The sequence below is a fragment of the Marmota flaviventris genome, chromosome 9 (assembly GCF_047511675.1).
Source record: "Marmota flaviventris isolate mMarFla1 chromosome 9, mMarFla1.hap1, whole genome shotgun sequence".
NCBI classification, from domain to species: domain Eukaryota; kingdom Metazoa; phylum Chordata; class Mammalia; order Rodentia; family Sciuridae; genus Marmota; species Marmota flaviventris.
In genome coordinates, this window is record NC_092506.1 from 107,522,961 (window position 1) to 107,537,939 (window position 14,979).

The following is a 14,979-nucleotide window of genomic DNA, read 5'->3' on the forward strand; positions in this document are numbered from 1 at the left end:
TGGGGCAAGTGAGGCCATGATAACCACTCTGTAGTAGCTTAACTACTTGTAAATTTAGTTCTTGATCACTCCGCATCCCCTTGGAGTCTGGAAAACTCTCCAAGGAAGCATCCTCCCTGTGATGGCTCAGTGATCCAGGCTGTAGAATCTCGTATAAGCTCACGTGGATTTTCTAAGCTATGCCCTATGATTAGTTTACAGGTAAGTGAACTAAGGAGAGGCTGTTATCTGCTCAAGATCACACACAGAAGTGTTTGAGCTAGCCGGAATAGCAGCATACAGCTGCAATCTCAGGGACTGGGGAGGCTGCCACAGGATGATCATATGTTTGAGGCCGGAGAGGCAATTTAATTTAGCAAGACCCTGTCTCAATATAAAAAATAAAAAGGGCAAGAAAAAGAAATATGGTAGTCCAGTTGCCAAGCAGTTGGAAGGCAGATCTTTGTCTGTAAGAAAAGACTTTTAATACTCAGGAACATTTTGAGAAATATTATGGGACAATTTATGAAGACAGTAGTTGATGGTTTACAAAGGTGTGCAAGAACAGAGAGAGTGATATTGGTCAAAAGAAGTCAAGAAAGGGCAATTGGAGGAGGTGGATTTATTCTCGAAAAGTGAAGGCTATTGTCATTTCAAAAGAGATCAGGCCTGGGGGGGAGGCAAGAACTGAGCCATTAAAAAAAAAAAAAATAGAATAAGGGCCTTGTGGGATGCTAGGGTAGAAGTTTAAAGGGCAAAACAGGGCTCAAGTAGAGAAAGTTCAAAGCAAGGCAGAGTCCTGCAGGTGTGGAGGAGAAGCCCTCAGGCCCAGGATGACCAAAGAGCATGGAGAGGCACTTGCCAGCTCAGTGGGAGCCATGCTTGGGGCAAGAACTGAATGTGTATATGTTTGGGAGCTAGAAAGGACAGTCACATGACTGAGGATGTGACTCAGTGTAGGCTGCTTCCCTTAGCATGCTTGAGGTCCTGGGATCCATCTCCAGTATCACGCACACACACAAAAAAATAAATTCGTAAATAAAAAGAGGGAAAAGACAATAACACTTCTATGAGCTTTCCTTTTTTATTTTTAAAATCTCGACAATCCTACTGGAGAGGAGGCATTTATACCATTTCGTAGGTTTAAACAAACAAACAAAAAACAAAACAACCCCAGAGTCTCAAAGAGGTTTAAGTTACAGGCCCTGCACCACATAGAAATGGCAGAACTGGGACCATTTGGAAGAAGCCGTGCTCCAGATCTTGGATCCTTGACCTTCTCACTCTGCTCCAAGCAGTGAGCAGAGTATTGATCTGGCTGAAATCTGGAGCTTCCAGCTTGACAGTTCCGACACATTTGCCAAGGAGCTGGGGTCTTCCTTCTGGATAGCTGTGCCCTCTCTATCAGGAGATGCAGTTACAACACCCCCACGGGGAGCCACAGCCCTACTCATACCTGACCTTGTGGCTGTCCCTTCACGCCTGGGTCAGGAGGTATTTTTTTTTTTTTTAATTGTGAAATATTTCACACATACAAAAGAATGAACAAAATGTAACCACACAGTTCAGAGAAGAATAATTAAACAAACATCGCCTGCTCACCATCCAGTTAAGCCTCAGAACGTCAGCCTTAGCTGTGAAACCATTCTTTTTTAAGATTGATGACAATATTCAAAGGTTGGGACTAGCCTCTGAGAATGCAAATCTTTGTGAACAGAGTGCTGACTGTGGTCTACATTCTCCCACCTAGAAGAGTGGGGAATCTCAGCCAGTACTCACTGGGTTGTAGCTTTGGCATGGTGGAGCTCCCTTACCCTAGCTATGCAGTACACGGTTAGGGACAGATCACACCGCCTCTGCTGCTCACTGATTGTATGATTATGGACAAGTTTGTTATTTTCCTCAAGCCTTGATGCTCATCTGCAAAATGGGGCCAATCACACCTATCTCAGAGGGCTGCTGTAAAGATCCTTTGGATTAAATGGGACAAATCATGTTCATGCAAACAGGAAGAGGCCAGGCACATGCAATCACTTTATCACTGTTAGCTGCTATTAGAATCCTAATGATTTTATGTTTGAAATGTAGACAGAAACTGTGGTCATAGTCCTTGCCTTCCACCCACTTAAAATTCACTTTTCTTGTTTGTTCTGTCCTAGATGGATCCAGAGAACCCTGATTATTATCTGTCTTGTATAGGACACAAGGTCACTATCAGTCAGTTTTTACCCTTTCTTTCAAGTGAGCAGCCTCCCAAATCTTGTGTTTTTTCTCTCATTGCTGGAAATCTTCCATTTCCTGTCCCAAACAGGCATGGTCACTTGACCTCCTTGATGGAGGCCAGAACTTGTTCTGCCACTCATTAGAGGGTGACCTTGGCAAGGCATCCATGCCCTCATCTCTAAAATGATAAGAGATTCCATCAACAGAATTGATCTCTTTTGGACATACTTGTCCTTCTGACTAAGGATTCTTGGGGTGCAAGATCCTTAATGGTCTTCCCAAGTTCCTACTATATTCTCTGCCCTTTATTTAGTCATTTAATCATTTGTGTATTCAACCAACATTTCTTAACCACTAGGCTAGCTGGTAAGAATAAATAAGAACTGGTCCTTGCCTTGGAGGGGTGCCTGTTGTTGTGGGGGGAGCCAGAACTGGCACCCGCTTTTAGGTAGGATCTTACAGGAAAATTCCATGGGAGGGACTCAGATGCCTCTCCTGCTGGAGTGCAAATAGATTAATCTTTCAGTTCAGATCTTTTTTTGGACCCTTTCTCCTGAGACCTGGAGCCTCTTTGTTTCATAATAGCTTCCCTGCAGTGACCTCAACATTTTATCCTTACAGAATGGTCATAGTTTACATCCAGGGACATTATGACATGACACGCAAAATTGCTTTGATTTTTCAGACTTAATTTGACAAATCTCAGGATGCAAATTTGGGGAACTGAGCATTTTTTTTTTCTTTGAGGGTGATTTGCTTTGCTGTTGCACATTGTTTTCCTTGGCCTTTTAATGCATTTATTTTGCATCTATTAACTGGCATGTCTAAAAGATTTCTTTTATCCCTCTGATTTCATTAACCAAGTGTTTCTACTTCATGTTTTTTGCTTTCTTTGATATAAATAAGTGAAATAAATTTATACTCTTGTGAGGCCCATTAGTAATAAAGAGCCAACCATTGCCACTGAGCTCGTGTGAACTTTGCATAAAGCATGGCATTTTAGCAGTAATGGTAGTATTCCTGTTTTGCAAAAATCTATATTTGGAGTAGTTAAGTATTAAGTACTGTTAAATACTGAGAGTACTGTGTATGCAGCTACAGGGTTAGGTTTTCTTACTTGCTGCAGTCTCAATTTCTTTCTCTGGCTAAATTCTTCTATTTCTAGGCATAGGTTAAGATCACTTCTGAGCTGCTCGCTAGCACAAAATGTAATTGTAATTGTCACCATCAGTCACAAGGAACCCTTAGCCATATTGTCAGGAATGGGACTAGAAAGTACAATTGTGCACTTCTCTCTGTTTCTTCTCTTCCTGGGGTAGGCTAAGCTCTCACATTTACTTCATGAAAACAAATTTAGAATAGTCTCCCACCCAACCTCCTCACTTCCTCCTCTGCCAACCTCCTCACCTCCACCTCTCCCAGTCGTTTATACTGGCAACTTTGGCACCAGTTTTTATTTGTTCTTCCTCAATCCCCATGTGGTTACTTCTGTCTTTGCAATGTCTCTCTGACTTACTCGCTCCCTTTTCCATGACTCTTGCTACTGTCTTCTTAATTCATAACCTTTTAGTGTCTTACTTGGTGTGTTGTAAAAACCATCTATCTAATTAATCTATCTAATTTAAAATCTGCTTTATTCTTATATAGTTTGCAAAGCATAAAATTCATTCACTTAGGATGTACGATATTTTTTAGTATTCACAGATACTTATATCCATCACTATATTCAACTTTAGAGCATTTCATTCCCTCAAAAAGAAACCTCATAGCCTCTAGGTTAGCACCACATGACTAATCCCCATCCCCCAGCCCAGCCTAGGCAACCATTTCTGTTTCTCTAGACTTCTGTGCTCTGGACTTGCTTATGAATGGACTTTTGTGTCTGGCTTCTTGCACTTAGTATAACATTTTTAAGCTTTAACTAAGTTATAGCTCGTATCAATACTTCATTGCTTTTTCTGGTTGAATAATTTAGTTCTCAGATCTGGTTTTCACTAAGCTGTCACAGAAGTCAGATGATCAACCCTTCTATAAAAATTGATTTTTGGCTCCCTGTTGCCTAAAAGCTAACAGCTGACGCCTTGGCATGTCATGCAAGGTCTTTTCCAGTGGACTCTGTCCTGGCCTCCAGCCTCATCACTCCCTCCATCCTTTCATAAACCTCCTATCCCAGGCCCAACACAGCCAGAGTGCTGTGTGGCAAGTACCTCTTCATGTCATTGGAGTCTTTTTTTATGCTCTCCTGTCTCTGCCTATGGAAATCCTAGTTGACCTGCATAACTCAGCTTCATTACCAGTTGCTTGAAAAATTTTCCCAGATTTATCTCACCCCCCAAGTAAGAATTATTACTTTTCCATTCTCTGAGCTTTTTTGCTTGGTTTCCCATAATTTCATTGTCTTGGATTAGAAGTCATTATGTATTTTTCACATTCTTATATATTTCTCATTTTAATTAAAAGTCAGAGTTACAGATTTTTGAAGAGAAAGTTATCAGTATTTAAAATGGATTTCTTTTTGCAATTCAAGTTATCCATGGACATTGTAGAAAAATTAGAAAATGTAGAGTCAAGAGAAAAAATATCAGACATAACATGATCCCTCAGAGATAATCACTATTAGCATTTTAGTTTATATTCTTCAAGCTATTCTATGTATACTATACTATGTATAGATGGATAGATAGACATATTTATAATAAATTCTATATATTGTTCTGATTAAAATATCTGGTCTCTCTAGAATAATAAAAATCGACTTTCATAATTACTTTTAAGCATAGCATTGCAAGTGTATATCACTTATCTATTTTATTTGACCTTTTGGTTCTTTCTAATTTTTCAACTTAAAAATGATGTCATGACCAATATCTTTCAGATTAAAAACTTAGAAGCTAGATTTCTGGGCCAGAGTCTTTGGATTCATTGCACAAATTGCCCTTGAGAAAGGTTGTTTCAGCTTAGGCACCTACCAGCCTGTTAGGAGAGTGCTTTCTCCTCTGTTGTCCTTGCCTCGGTATTACCATACTTTAGAGTTTTTGCCAATCTGATATTCCAAAAATGGTATTTCAGAGTTGCATTAATTTGCATTTCTTTGATCATTGATGCCATTTTTTTTCAATTTGTATTTTGTCTCTGAATTGCCTGTTTTTTTGTCTTTTGCCCATTTTACTGTTAACATGATCATCTTTCTCACTGCTTGGAACTCATTAACATAGTAGAGATTTTAACCCTTAATCACACATATTTTCCCATGGTTTCTTTTATTTTTTGCTTCAGGCAGACTTTTGACACACAGTTTCTTCATTAGTCTGAATATGATCATGTTCTTTTCCTTATGGTTTCTGTGTTTGGAATTTTTCAAAGAAAGTTATTCCCAAACTAATTTTTTTTTTTTTAAGGACTGATGTGATTTTATTTTTAAGTTTAATATTCAGTCCATTTAAATATAAAATAATAGTTACAAGGAAGGTCTTCAGTCATGGGACCAGAAGGGGCTATGGGAACATGTCTGTTTTCCTAACCTCAAGCATTAGCTTGGGCACAAGAGGTCCCACTTTCCAGAGTGTTCTTGTCAACGACTTTCCATCAGTGGCGATTTTCCCTCAGTCTTTCTGAAATTACTTCTTTCATTGTATGCCAGCCATATGTCAGAAATTGTCTCAGTAGGTTGGTCCAAGGATTAAATGAGTTTGCAAATAAGGTAGTATGACCATGTACAGCACAGGGCATGGCACACAAACTTTGCATATGTGTTTGGTTGAATGAACAAGGGAGTGAATGGATGGTAGTGTGAACAGTGCTGGTAGGGCCCTGAGGATATGGTAAAACAGCAGCTACTCTTCCATTGAGGCAGACTTTTGTCCTGGCAACAAGTCTATGCACACCCACCAATTATAGGGTCCCATGGGGAACATGGAAGAAAGAAAATTCATGCTATGGGTTTTGAGCAGTCTGAGGTTTAGGACAGGACCCATAAGTGCTCACAGACCTTGCATAAGGTACTTTAGCAGGCGTGAACTGCACTGAGAATTCCAGGGGATGTGGGCAGTTGGAGCTCTGGTGGATCTTATTGGGAAATTCTTCCTGAGGAAAATGCATTGGAAGTAGAGTTTTGATGGAAAGCTGGACACATAGAGTAGATTTGTGGAATGAAGTCATTCTCTGCAGAGAGATTGATGTAAAGTAAGCATTTAAAATATTCATTTGAAATTGTCTTTTTTTTCCTCCTTCCCCTCCTACCTCCTTTTGCTCTCACTGCCTCTGCATTCTGAGCTTTTCATCTTCTTTCTGTTTCTAGGACCATTTAGAAATTATCCTGATAAATGTTGTTAATACAGTTAAGTCACTTTTGCAGTGCTTCAGCTCCTGGGCAGGAAGACACCAGAGAGCAGGAAATAAATACTTCTCAAAGAGCCACTCAAGGCAGAAGAGAAGTGTTTATTTTTAAAGATTTACCTGGATCATAGTAGGCTCTCCCCTATTTTGATAATCACTGAATGAGGAACAAATGCATAGGTTCTCTGTGATTCATAGCCCTCCGGGAAACTGGGTGAAGTAAGAATCAAAGAATCTCAACCTGCAGTGGTCTGGGAAGTGGGCGGGAGTTGGACATTCTGCCACAAAGGATTGCAAGTTGGAAGCTTTGAGTCATGTCCATCCGACTCTCACCAAGTTTGCTGACGTAAGAGACTCTGCCCCTTGAGAGCACACAGTGTACAAGAAAAAGAGACCTCTGAAATAAAGAGGGATTGATCAAACTCTGGACATAGGTGCTAAAGAGATGGGCACAGGTCATTGCAGTTGGCTGCTGTTAGCCAGAGACTCTTCTTGGCAGTCAAATAATTGGGTAAAATACTTGCAGTCCCAAGGTAGAAAGAAATGGGTCCCTGTCTCCATATCTTATCTCCCATCTCCTGTAAGCATTCACCATTCCCTCCATAAATGCCATCTTTTATTTCAGGAGTCAGCGAACTTGAGCCTGCTGCTTGTTTTTGTAAACTTGTACTGGGGGAAAGCCATGCTCCTTCATTCACACTCTGGATGCTGCCTTTGCCCTGTAACATCAGAGTTCTGTAGTTGCGACAGAGACTGTATGGTCTCAAAGCCAAAAATATTTATGTGGCCCTTTACAGAAACAGTTTGCTGACCCCTTTAATATACTCAGTAGATGTCTGATTTTGAGATGTTTCTATGAGGATCAAGGTTTACCTCAGTCCAGGCTGCTTTCTTAATGAAAGGACTCTTTCATTCTGGCACTTACTTGCAAGATGGTTTACTAGAACTGGGGATGTGATCAGGGGTTCAGGTCTCTTGAATGTGTACGCTGACCATCTGAGCTGCCTGTAGGATCCAACAATGGCCAGTTCCCTAATAATGATAGTTCCCCCAAAATATTAGTTTCTAATATTTTCTTATTGTCATCTGTGTTTTAATAGAGAAAAAGTGGCTCCTTGGAAACTGGGAAGGACACCCAAGGTCACATAAAATGGCAGGATTTGAACTTAGTTTGTAGGTTCCCTGCATTCCCTGCTCTGTCCCCCACTCCCCATTTCTCCTGACCTCCTTTCCACTCCTTACTCCTTCCGCTTTTTGATTTCTGGATCAATCATCAGCCGTTCTTTTCTCTTCTGGTTGGAATTTTATGTTTCTCTTGGAGCATCCATTCTTTGGCCAGTTTTCTTTCAGGCTCCTACCCGCCTTCTACAGCATCTTTCAGATCTTGGTCTCCAGGCCCCAGTACTTGCTAACTCTCCCTTGGAGGAGGATTTTGAGAAGCACATGAGGTCCTGGGTTCTCTCCCCAGCAGCTGTTCCTGCCCTGTCACTACTCCTTGTGTGGGGAGGCAGCTGTCACCCAGGTGGTCTGCCTCCTTCAGAAGATAGCAGGTGCCTAGAGAAGCAGTCATGGGGGTGGGGTGGGAGGAGCGCGCCCCTTGGGGCCCCAAAATGACAGAAAGGCAGCCGCAGGGCAGGCTGAGCTGGCATCTCTGACCTTTGTGGAGAGAGGGCGTCCTTAAAGGGACAGCGAGCTCTTTTCTTTCCTGGTGGCTGACTGCCAGTTCAGATGCCAGCGATTTGAAGAGGCCATTGTTCTGGCACTGAGAGACAGGGGCCCAGACCGCCCAGTCTCTTTCTTCTTTTCCCGTTTTCAATCCCTTGTCTCCTTCTGATGTGCAGCGTGTCAAGTGTGGAGGGACGGTGAGCTGTCTGGGGTCACGCACCCTCCCCAGCTCCCCCACCTTCTGAAGACAGCCTTGTCACTAGATTAAACAGCAGAACAACCCTTGTGTGGCCACCGGCCCCTCTCCCCCTGGGAAGTGGCTCCAGCCTCTGGAAAAGAATAGTCTCTGCACACTGCAGTGAGGGCCCCAGGTGAGTGGGGTAGGTGTAGGACATACGTGCCTTTTCTCCAGGTACCTGCTGTCGGTCACCACCTGAACTGATTGCCTTAGGTGCTTGTTAAATTGTAGATTCCAGGTTCCAGTTCCAGAACTTCTGGGCCCATGGAGTCTGAGTATCAATAAGTACATCAAAGTTTGAGAACCACTGACCTGGTCTATTATCAGAATCATGTGGGGACCTAGGGAATCTGAATACCTGCCTAGGCCCATGACTTTGAGCAAGGCAACTTCTTATTAGTGGTCGGGAACAGGTGCTCTGGAGCTGGCCAACTGGGTTTGAATCCTGGCCCCACCAGCTACTATCTTATGATTCTGGGTAAGTTTCTTCACCAATCTGTGCTTATTTATTTATTTTTGTGTCCTCATCTATAAAATAGGGATAATAATAGTACCCAGGTGTAGGGTTGTTATGAGGTTTTAAAGGAGTTTATATTTCTAAAGCTCTTACAACAGAACTGACATATTGTAAAAGAATATTAGGTCTTCAAGAAATCACACACTTTATCTTTTCTATAGTAATTCAATCCTCTAGATTGGAGATCACCATTATGAATAATTGCTCAGGGTCCCCCAGGTAAGCTGGCTTAGATTGGGAAGCTTCCTATCTTTTAGTATTGGCCAGCAATTCTTTGTCTTGAGCACAAGCCAATCCCTAGTTTAGTCTCTGTGAAGGTGGCCCTGCCATTTGGCCTCCCTGACTTTGATCTCTTGGTCTGGAGTGTGAGGGAAAAAAATCCTTTCTTGATTTCCTTCTCCAGGCGATGCTGACAGCGTTGGTAAGGCTGTCACAGGAAGGACCAGAAGCCACATCTATAAGGCTCACTGAACTCTTCCAAGGGAATTGGAGGAAAACAAGCTGCAGGCCAGAAATAGCCAGACATAAATACAAGGTATTATAATTACTATCCACACCCAGCTCAATCCCCTGAGTTAAATTTAACCCTCTACTCAGTCCTCCTGACCTCAGGGAAGGCCTAGCAGACGTGTTTGTGGGGTATCAGGGAGTGTGTGTAACCAAGGGTACATGGGAAGCATTACTTTCAGGGGTGCTGTGCAGCCAAAATGGGTACTGCCTCTCAATGTGGATCTAAATTTTTATTATAACTTCTTGGTTTTGCTCAACCATTACTTTTCTGAAAATAATCCTGTTGGACCACATTTTCCTATGTTTGGTATTTAGCCCAAGGCCTAGATTTTAGCCTGTGCTCTCTAATTTCTTTTTGCATTTGTTACTCAGTAGTTACATTTGTCCAGCTACTTATAGACATGCTTAATGTGGGAGGAGACTGGGAGAGACCAGGAACCCAAAAGGATTGCACTGTTTCGTTTCTACCTGTCCTCTCCCCGCACCACACCCTGCTTAGAGAAGTCCTCAAGTATGGGAAAAGGCCTTTGGTCAAATAGGGAACTCTAGTGCTACATATGCAGGTGAGGGCATGGGCTGAACATCCCTAATCCGAAATATCCCAAAATTCAAAACTTTTTTTGAACATCTATATGATGTCATCAGTGGAAAATTCTGGGTTTTAGGTGAAGGGCCACAGTCACACGGGCTGTGTGCATAATGCATACATGAAACATACGTGAATTTTGGGTTTAGACTCAAGTCCCATCCCAAGAATATCTCATATACAAATAATCCAAACCACCCCCCCGCGCCCCCCCCCCAAAAAAAAAAGAAAGAAAGAAAAGAAGAAATCTAAACACTTCTGGTTCCAAGCATTCTCAACCTGTATTGTATACATTCTGATATCAGGGTTCTGGGTGAATCAAATGCTAGGTTATTTAGAAGAAAACAAGCTAGTCCTCCAGAGCATGTCTCATGGATATTTGCCATCTTGATTACAAATGTCAGCACACAGGGACCCAGCAGTGGGCAGAGTTTTCTTAGCATCCACTCCCTCCTACTTGAGCATATTTTACAAGATTTCCAGGAAGCTGCACAGGGCCATTTCTGTTCTTGCTGGGGATTTGGACACTAATGACTGCTCTGAGATCACAGCATTGGGTAGAGGAAGGACCTCAGGACACATTTCATCCACCTGTCTTGGGAGAGGCATATGGTTCCTGTTGGCCCATTGTTTAAGAATATTAATTTACTCTTTTGGAGGCTAATGGAAAAGACACCATTATTTTTGTTCCTTTCCTGTTTCTATCACCTTCTCTTTTGAGGAAGCTGGAGGGAGATAACTACTTTGAGCAGAAATTGGGCTGAGAGATCAAAAGGCCTTTCCACATTAGAGATTCCTAAGCCTATGGGTGTATTTGTGGCTCTCAAGAATAGAGGTAGGCCTCTAACTGTCCATCTAGAGAAGAAGCATCTATATAGGTAAAAGCAGATGGAGATGCTTAAATATCAGTAGGCCCTGTGCTCACTGCTATTCAGGAATTTCATTAGGTGTCATCCATTCAAGGTAGCGTCCAGCCACACATGACATCTCTGAGCTCCTCTCGGCCAGGAGCTCACTCCTTACACTCTAGCCTCCTACATTGTTTGGATGCTTAATTTCTGAGAACATTCCTTATTATTGCAAACCTAATTATGTCATCCGTTATCCTCTAGAGAAAGAGTCAGACTCTTCTCCTTTGGCTTCTTCTTATCTACTCTGAAATATTTGTATCCTATTTATTTTAGGGCATCTCTTTTAATCTAAATATTCCTATTAACTTTACATTTTTGCATAAGGCAGGGTTTCCAGACCCACACTATCCTATTTATCTTTCTGGAATAGTAGGTCTTGCAGTGTGGTAATTCCTAGGTGTGTTCCTTCCTACCAGCATGCTTTGTGCTGAGATTGTTACATTCCTTCTTTTGCTTCAGTTGCTGGGGGCCAAGTATATGAGTTATTCTTATAGCCATGTTGTAGTTGGAGTCTATGCTGAGCTTTGTGGTCTTTGCCCATTGGAAATTAGACTCTTCACCCTTCTTTTAGATTTGTAGAAGAGTGGTGTTGCCAAGGGTCTGGGGCTTATTCTGCAGTTACCTTCCATGAGGCAGGTTCCTGGGATGCAATGGTGAACGATCAGGGTTGTGTGGGAAGGGAATTCAGTTTAGGTCAGAGCCATATTATCAGTGATGAAGAAGGTTTTAGAATGGAAATTGTCAGAGCATATGCCCATGGGTAAGTCAGTGTCCCTACCTTACCACTTGACTAATTATCACCTCAATCAGATCTCTTTAGTTCCTGCTTGTCCCCTTTCATTCCCCATTAGTTTTTGACTGGAAGAGTCAGGCTGTGCCAGAACTCTAATGAGGACTGGCCTAGCATTTAGAAACAGAGTACCTCCTAGCTGCCCAACAGTGCCACCCCAATGGGTTTAGCAGTACTTTTCTGGAGAGATAGGAAGAGAAGAGGTAGGTAGGTAGGTAGGTAGGTAGAGATGGGGATGTTTCCAGAAGAGAGAACATGGAAAGAGAAGAGCCCAGTTGCTGCCTTTTCTGCCTCACGTTCTGTAGTTACAGAGCTCACCTTTTCTGCCGCTTCCTCCACTGGTGAAGTTAGGAAGTTAAACTTGAGGCCCTTTAGAGCAGGTAGTGACTTCAGGGGGTTGTCTGTACCATCCCCTTCTCATAACACTTAAGGAAAATGAAGCCCAGGGCAAGGGTAGGGTGCATCACATAGGTAGGTCATATATCAGAGTTATCTAGGTGTCCATACACCATGAAGGTGGATGCTGTTTTGGATGGTGGCATGCCAGTACCTCCTCCCTTAGTGTGAATTATCCACATTAAAAAACAATATATAATGTGTTCCAAGATAGGAGGAGGCCTGTCTTGGAAGGTGGGGGTGCAAAGGAGGAGGGGGTAGGAGGAGCAAATTAATGGCCACAACTGTACTTGTTGGAAGACAGGCCCAAGAAGAAATACCTATAGATAGGAGTAATCTACAGTGGAGCTTTTTCAGATGCCTTCTAGGGAATCCAGACTGCATTAAAGAGGAGCTGGGTTAGGATTCTTGAAAATGAGCTTTGGTACTGTGTTTTCTTCTAGTTGAACCTGTTGACCAACCTCCTGGGACATGTGTATATATGGTAACAGTAGCCTCTTGGCTTCCTGAGACGTGTGCACATGGTAACAGTAGCCTCATTAGCACACACAAGGGCCCCCCCCCCCCCCCCCCAGCTGGGGACAGGGTCAACACACTAAGATTCCTTCCTACTTCTCACATCCCCTACCTCCATAGGTTTGCGCACACCTGGAGCTTGGACAGCACACAGGCTGTCCCCTCCCTTCCTCACTAACTCCAGTGTAGTTCAGGGCCTAACGATGGTATTCTCACGATGTGAGCTCTGTTAGCTGCCAGTTGCTAGTTGGTGGGTGCTCTCCAAAGGAAGACAGGGTTTGGGGTGGAGGGAGATAGAGGTGACAGTTCTGTGGCTCAGGCCTTGGGCCTGTAGCAGGAGGGACTCAAGGTCTATTCCTAAGTACAACATGTCAGCATCTTAACTGGGACACCCAGCAAGCAGGCTTCCCTGTTTAAGACCTTAATCCAGGATTAAGAGGAGGTCTGTGACCTCTGCAAAGAGGAGATTTAGAGAGGTGCTTAGTCCCTCCTAATATCCTCAAGGGGGCAGAGGAGTAGCTATAGCTTGTTGGAAGGGGCTAGGACTCTAAAAATTTCAAATTCCCTGAACCTCACATTTGGTCATTTTCTTAAACTTCAGCAGTGTGTCTTGTCTCCTCTATTCACACACATTCCTTGATGATAATTAATATATGTCCCGGCTTGGGCATATACTGATTTGCCTGCCAGGGTTTTGTTGGGAAATGTTCTTGGGAACAAAGTCATTCCCTAGATATATGGCCTTCCTGCTTGGAAGGAAATGAGGGAATCAATATTGGGCAGAGAGAAGTTAAACTTTGATCTACCTGAAAGAGGGGTCAGCCAATTCTGTGGAATGCTCTTGAGCTTGGGTAGCCCTGCAGAGTCATTCCAAATTGAGGCAAAGGTGGATTTTTACATTCTTTTATGAACTGGTCATTGGATGTGGTTGGTCCTCGAGGAAAGGACATATTTTTTGGTGAGGCTGTTGTCTTTGGTCAGGGAAGTTTCCAAAGGGATCTCACTTGTGACCCACCAACAGCTATCACTTTGGACAGCTGGGAAATGAGGGTCTTGTTCAGGAAAGCAGGAGCATCCTAAGGTGACCACATACTATCATATTGGTCTAGGATCTAGGATGTTGTCCATTGCCCTTCATCTTCTGTACAGCAGGAGTTATCTTCCTTTAGCAGGAGATTGAGCCAAGGCACAGCTGCACAATGGACCATGTCCAGAACTTGGTGACTCTGTGGTTGGTGGGGAAAACATCAAACTAACTTGTTCAAGTTATTATTTAATCTGCTTCTATGTCAGTCCTGAGATTGTGGTCAAGTTCAATGACTTTAATTTGCATTGTTCAAACAGATTCCTACCTCTTTTCAAGATCTCCAGCCCCATTGATAGCCACCCTCCTGTTGGGTTCTTGGTTTGTGGCTTTCATACTTGGACAGTTATAATTGCCTTTAAAGAGAACAAGTTGCCTTACTATATTCCCCCTTAATTGAAACTCTGGATATGTCTTTGAACTGCCAATTCATCTGTCATCTTTCTTCTTTTTTCTTTGTTTTTAATATATATTTAGTCGTAGTTGGACACAATACCTATATTTTAATTTTTTATTTTTATGTGGTGCTGAGGATCAAACTCAGTGCCTCGCACATGCTAGGTGAGCACTCTGAGCTACAACCCTAGGCCGAGTCAACCTTCTTACATTTTATAATTTTTCACTCTCTGCAGCTCCTGGGCACCACATATACATGCGGTATTGCCCACTTCCCAGGGAGTCTTGATTGCAGATCATTTACATTGTTAATCCCATTTTCCCCTAGTAATTAACTCCAGTTCCTTGCCCAGTCCTTTCCACATACTAGGCCTAGTAATCAGTTCACACTGTGCTTTCTGTCTGGAGAAGAACATTTTGGTGCCTATCATTGCATATAGATTCTTCCTGTGCCAATGAGCAAACAATATAATTCTGGAGATCTAGGAGAATGGGATTTTCATTCTCTCTTCAGTGCATTGTGGAATAGCACCAAACTTAGCCACATGAGGTTGTCTTCTTCAAAGACAGCAATTTTCAAAACCAATAGAATAGAACAAATGAAATTGGAAATTGAATTAGAATCCAACAGTCAGTGGAAAGATAATATGAGAGGATTTGACCATTTTATTTTATTTTTATTTTTGGCACTGGGAATTGAACCCAGGAACACTTTACACTTTAACTACATCTGCAGCCCTTTATATGTTTTATTTTGAGACAAACCTCATTAAGCAGCCTAGGGTCTTGTTGAATTGCTAAGGACTTGTGTTCCTCCTGCCTCAGCCTCCTGA

General features: G+C 42.5%; 1 protein-coding gene across 5 annotated transcripts in view; it reads left to right on the forward strand.

Moving 5' to 3' along the window:
* Gramd1b (GRAM domain containing 1B) overlaps window positions 1–14,979 on the forward strand; it is a 170,970-nt gene that overhangs the window by 86,952 nt on the left and 69,039 nt on the right. Inside the window, exon 3 of one of the 5 annotated variants that reach the window (XM_027930512.2) lies at window positions 9,361–9,417. The exons of the other annotated variants lie outside the window; for them this stretch is intronic. Coding sequence (XP_027786313.1) covers window positions 9,361–9,370 — 10 coding nt within the window. The 3' untranslated portion in view covers window positions 9,371–9,417. Of the gene's footprint in view, window positions 1–9,360; window positions 9,418–14,979 lie in introns of those variants that run through there. 5 annotated transcript variants of the gene reach the window in all.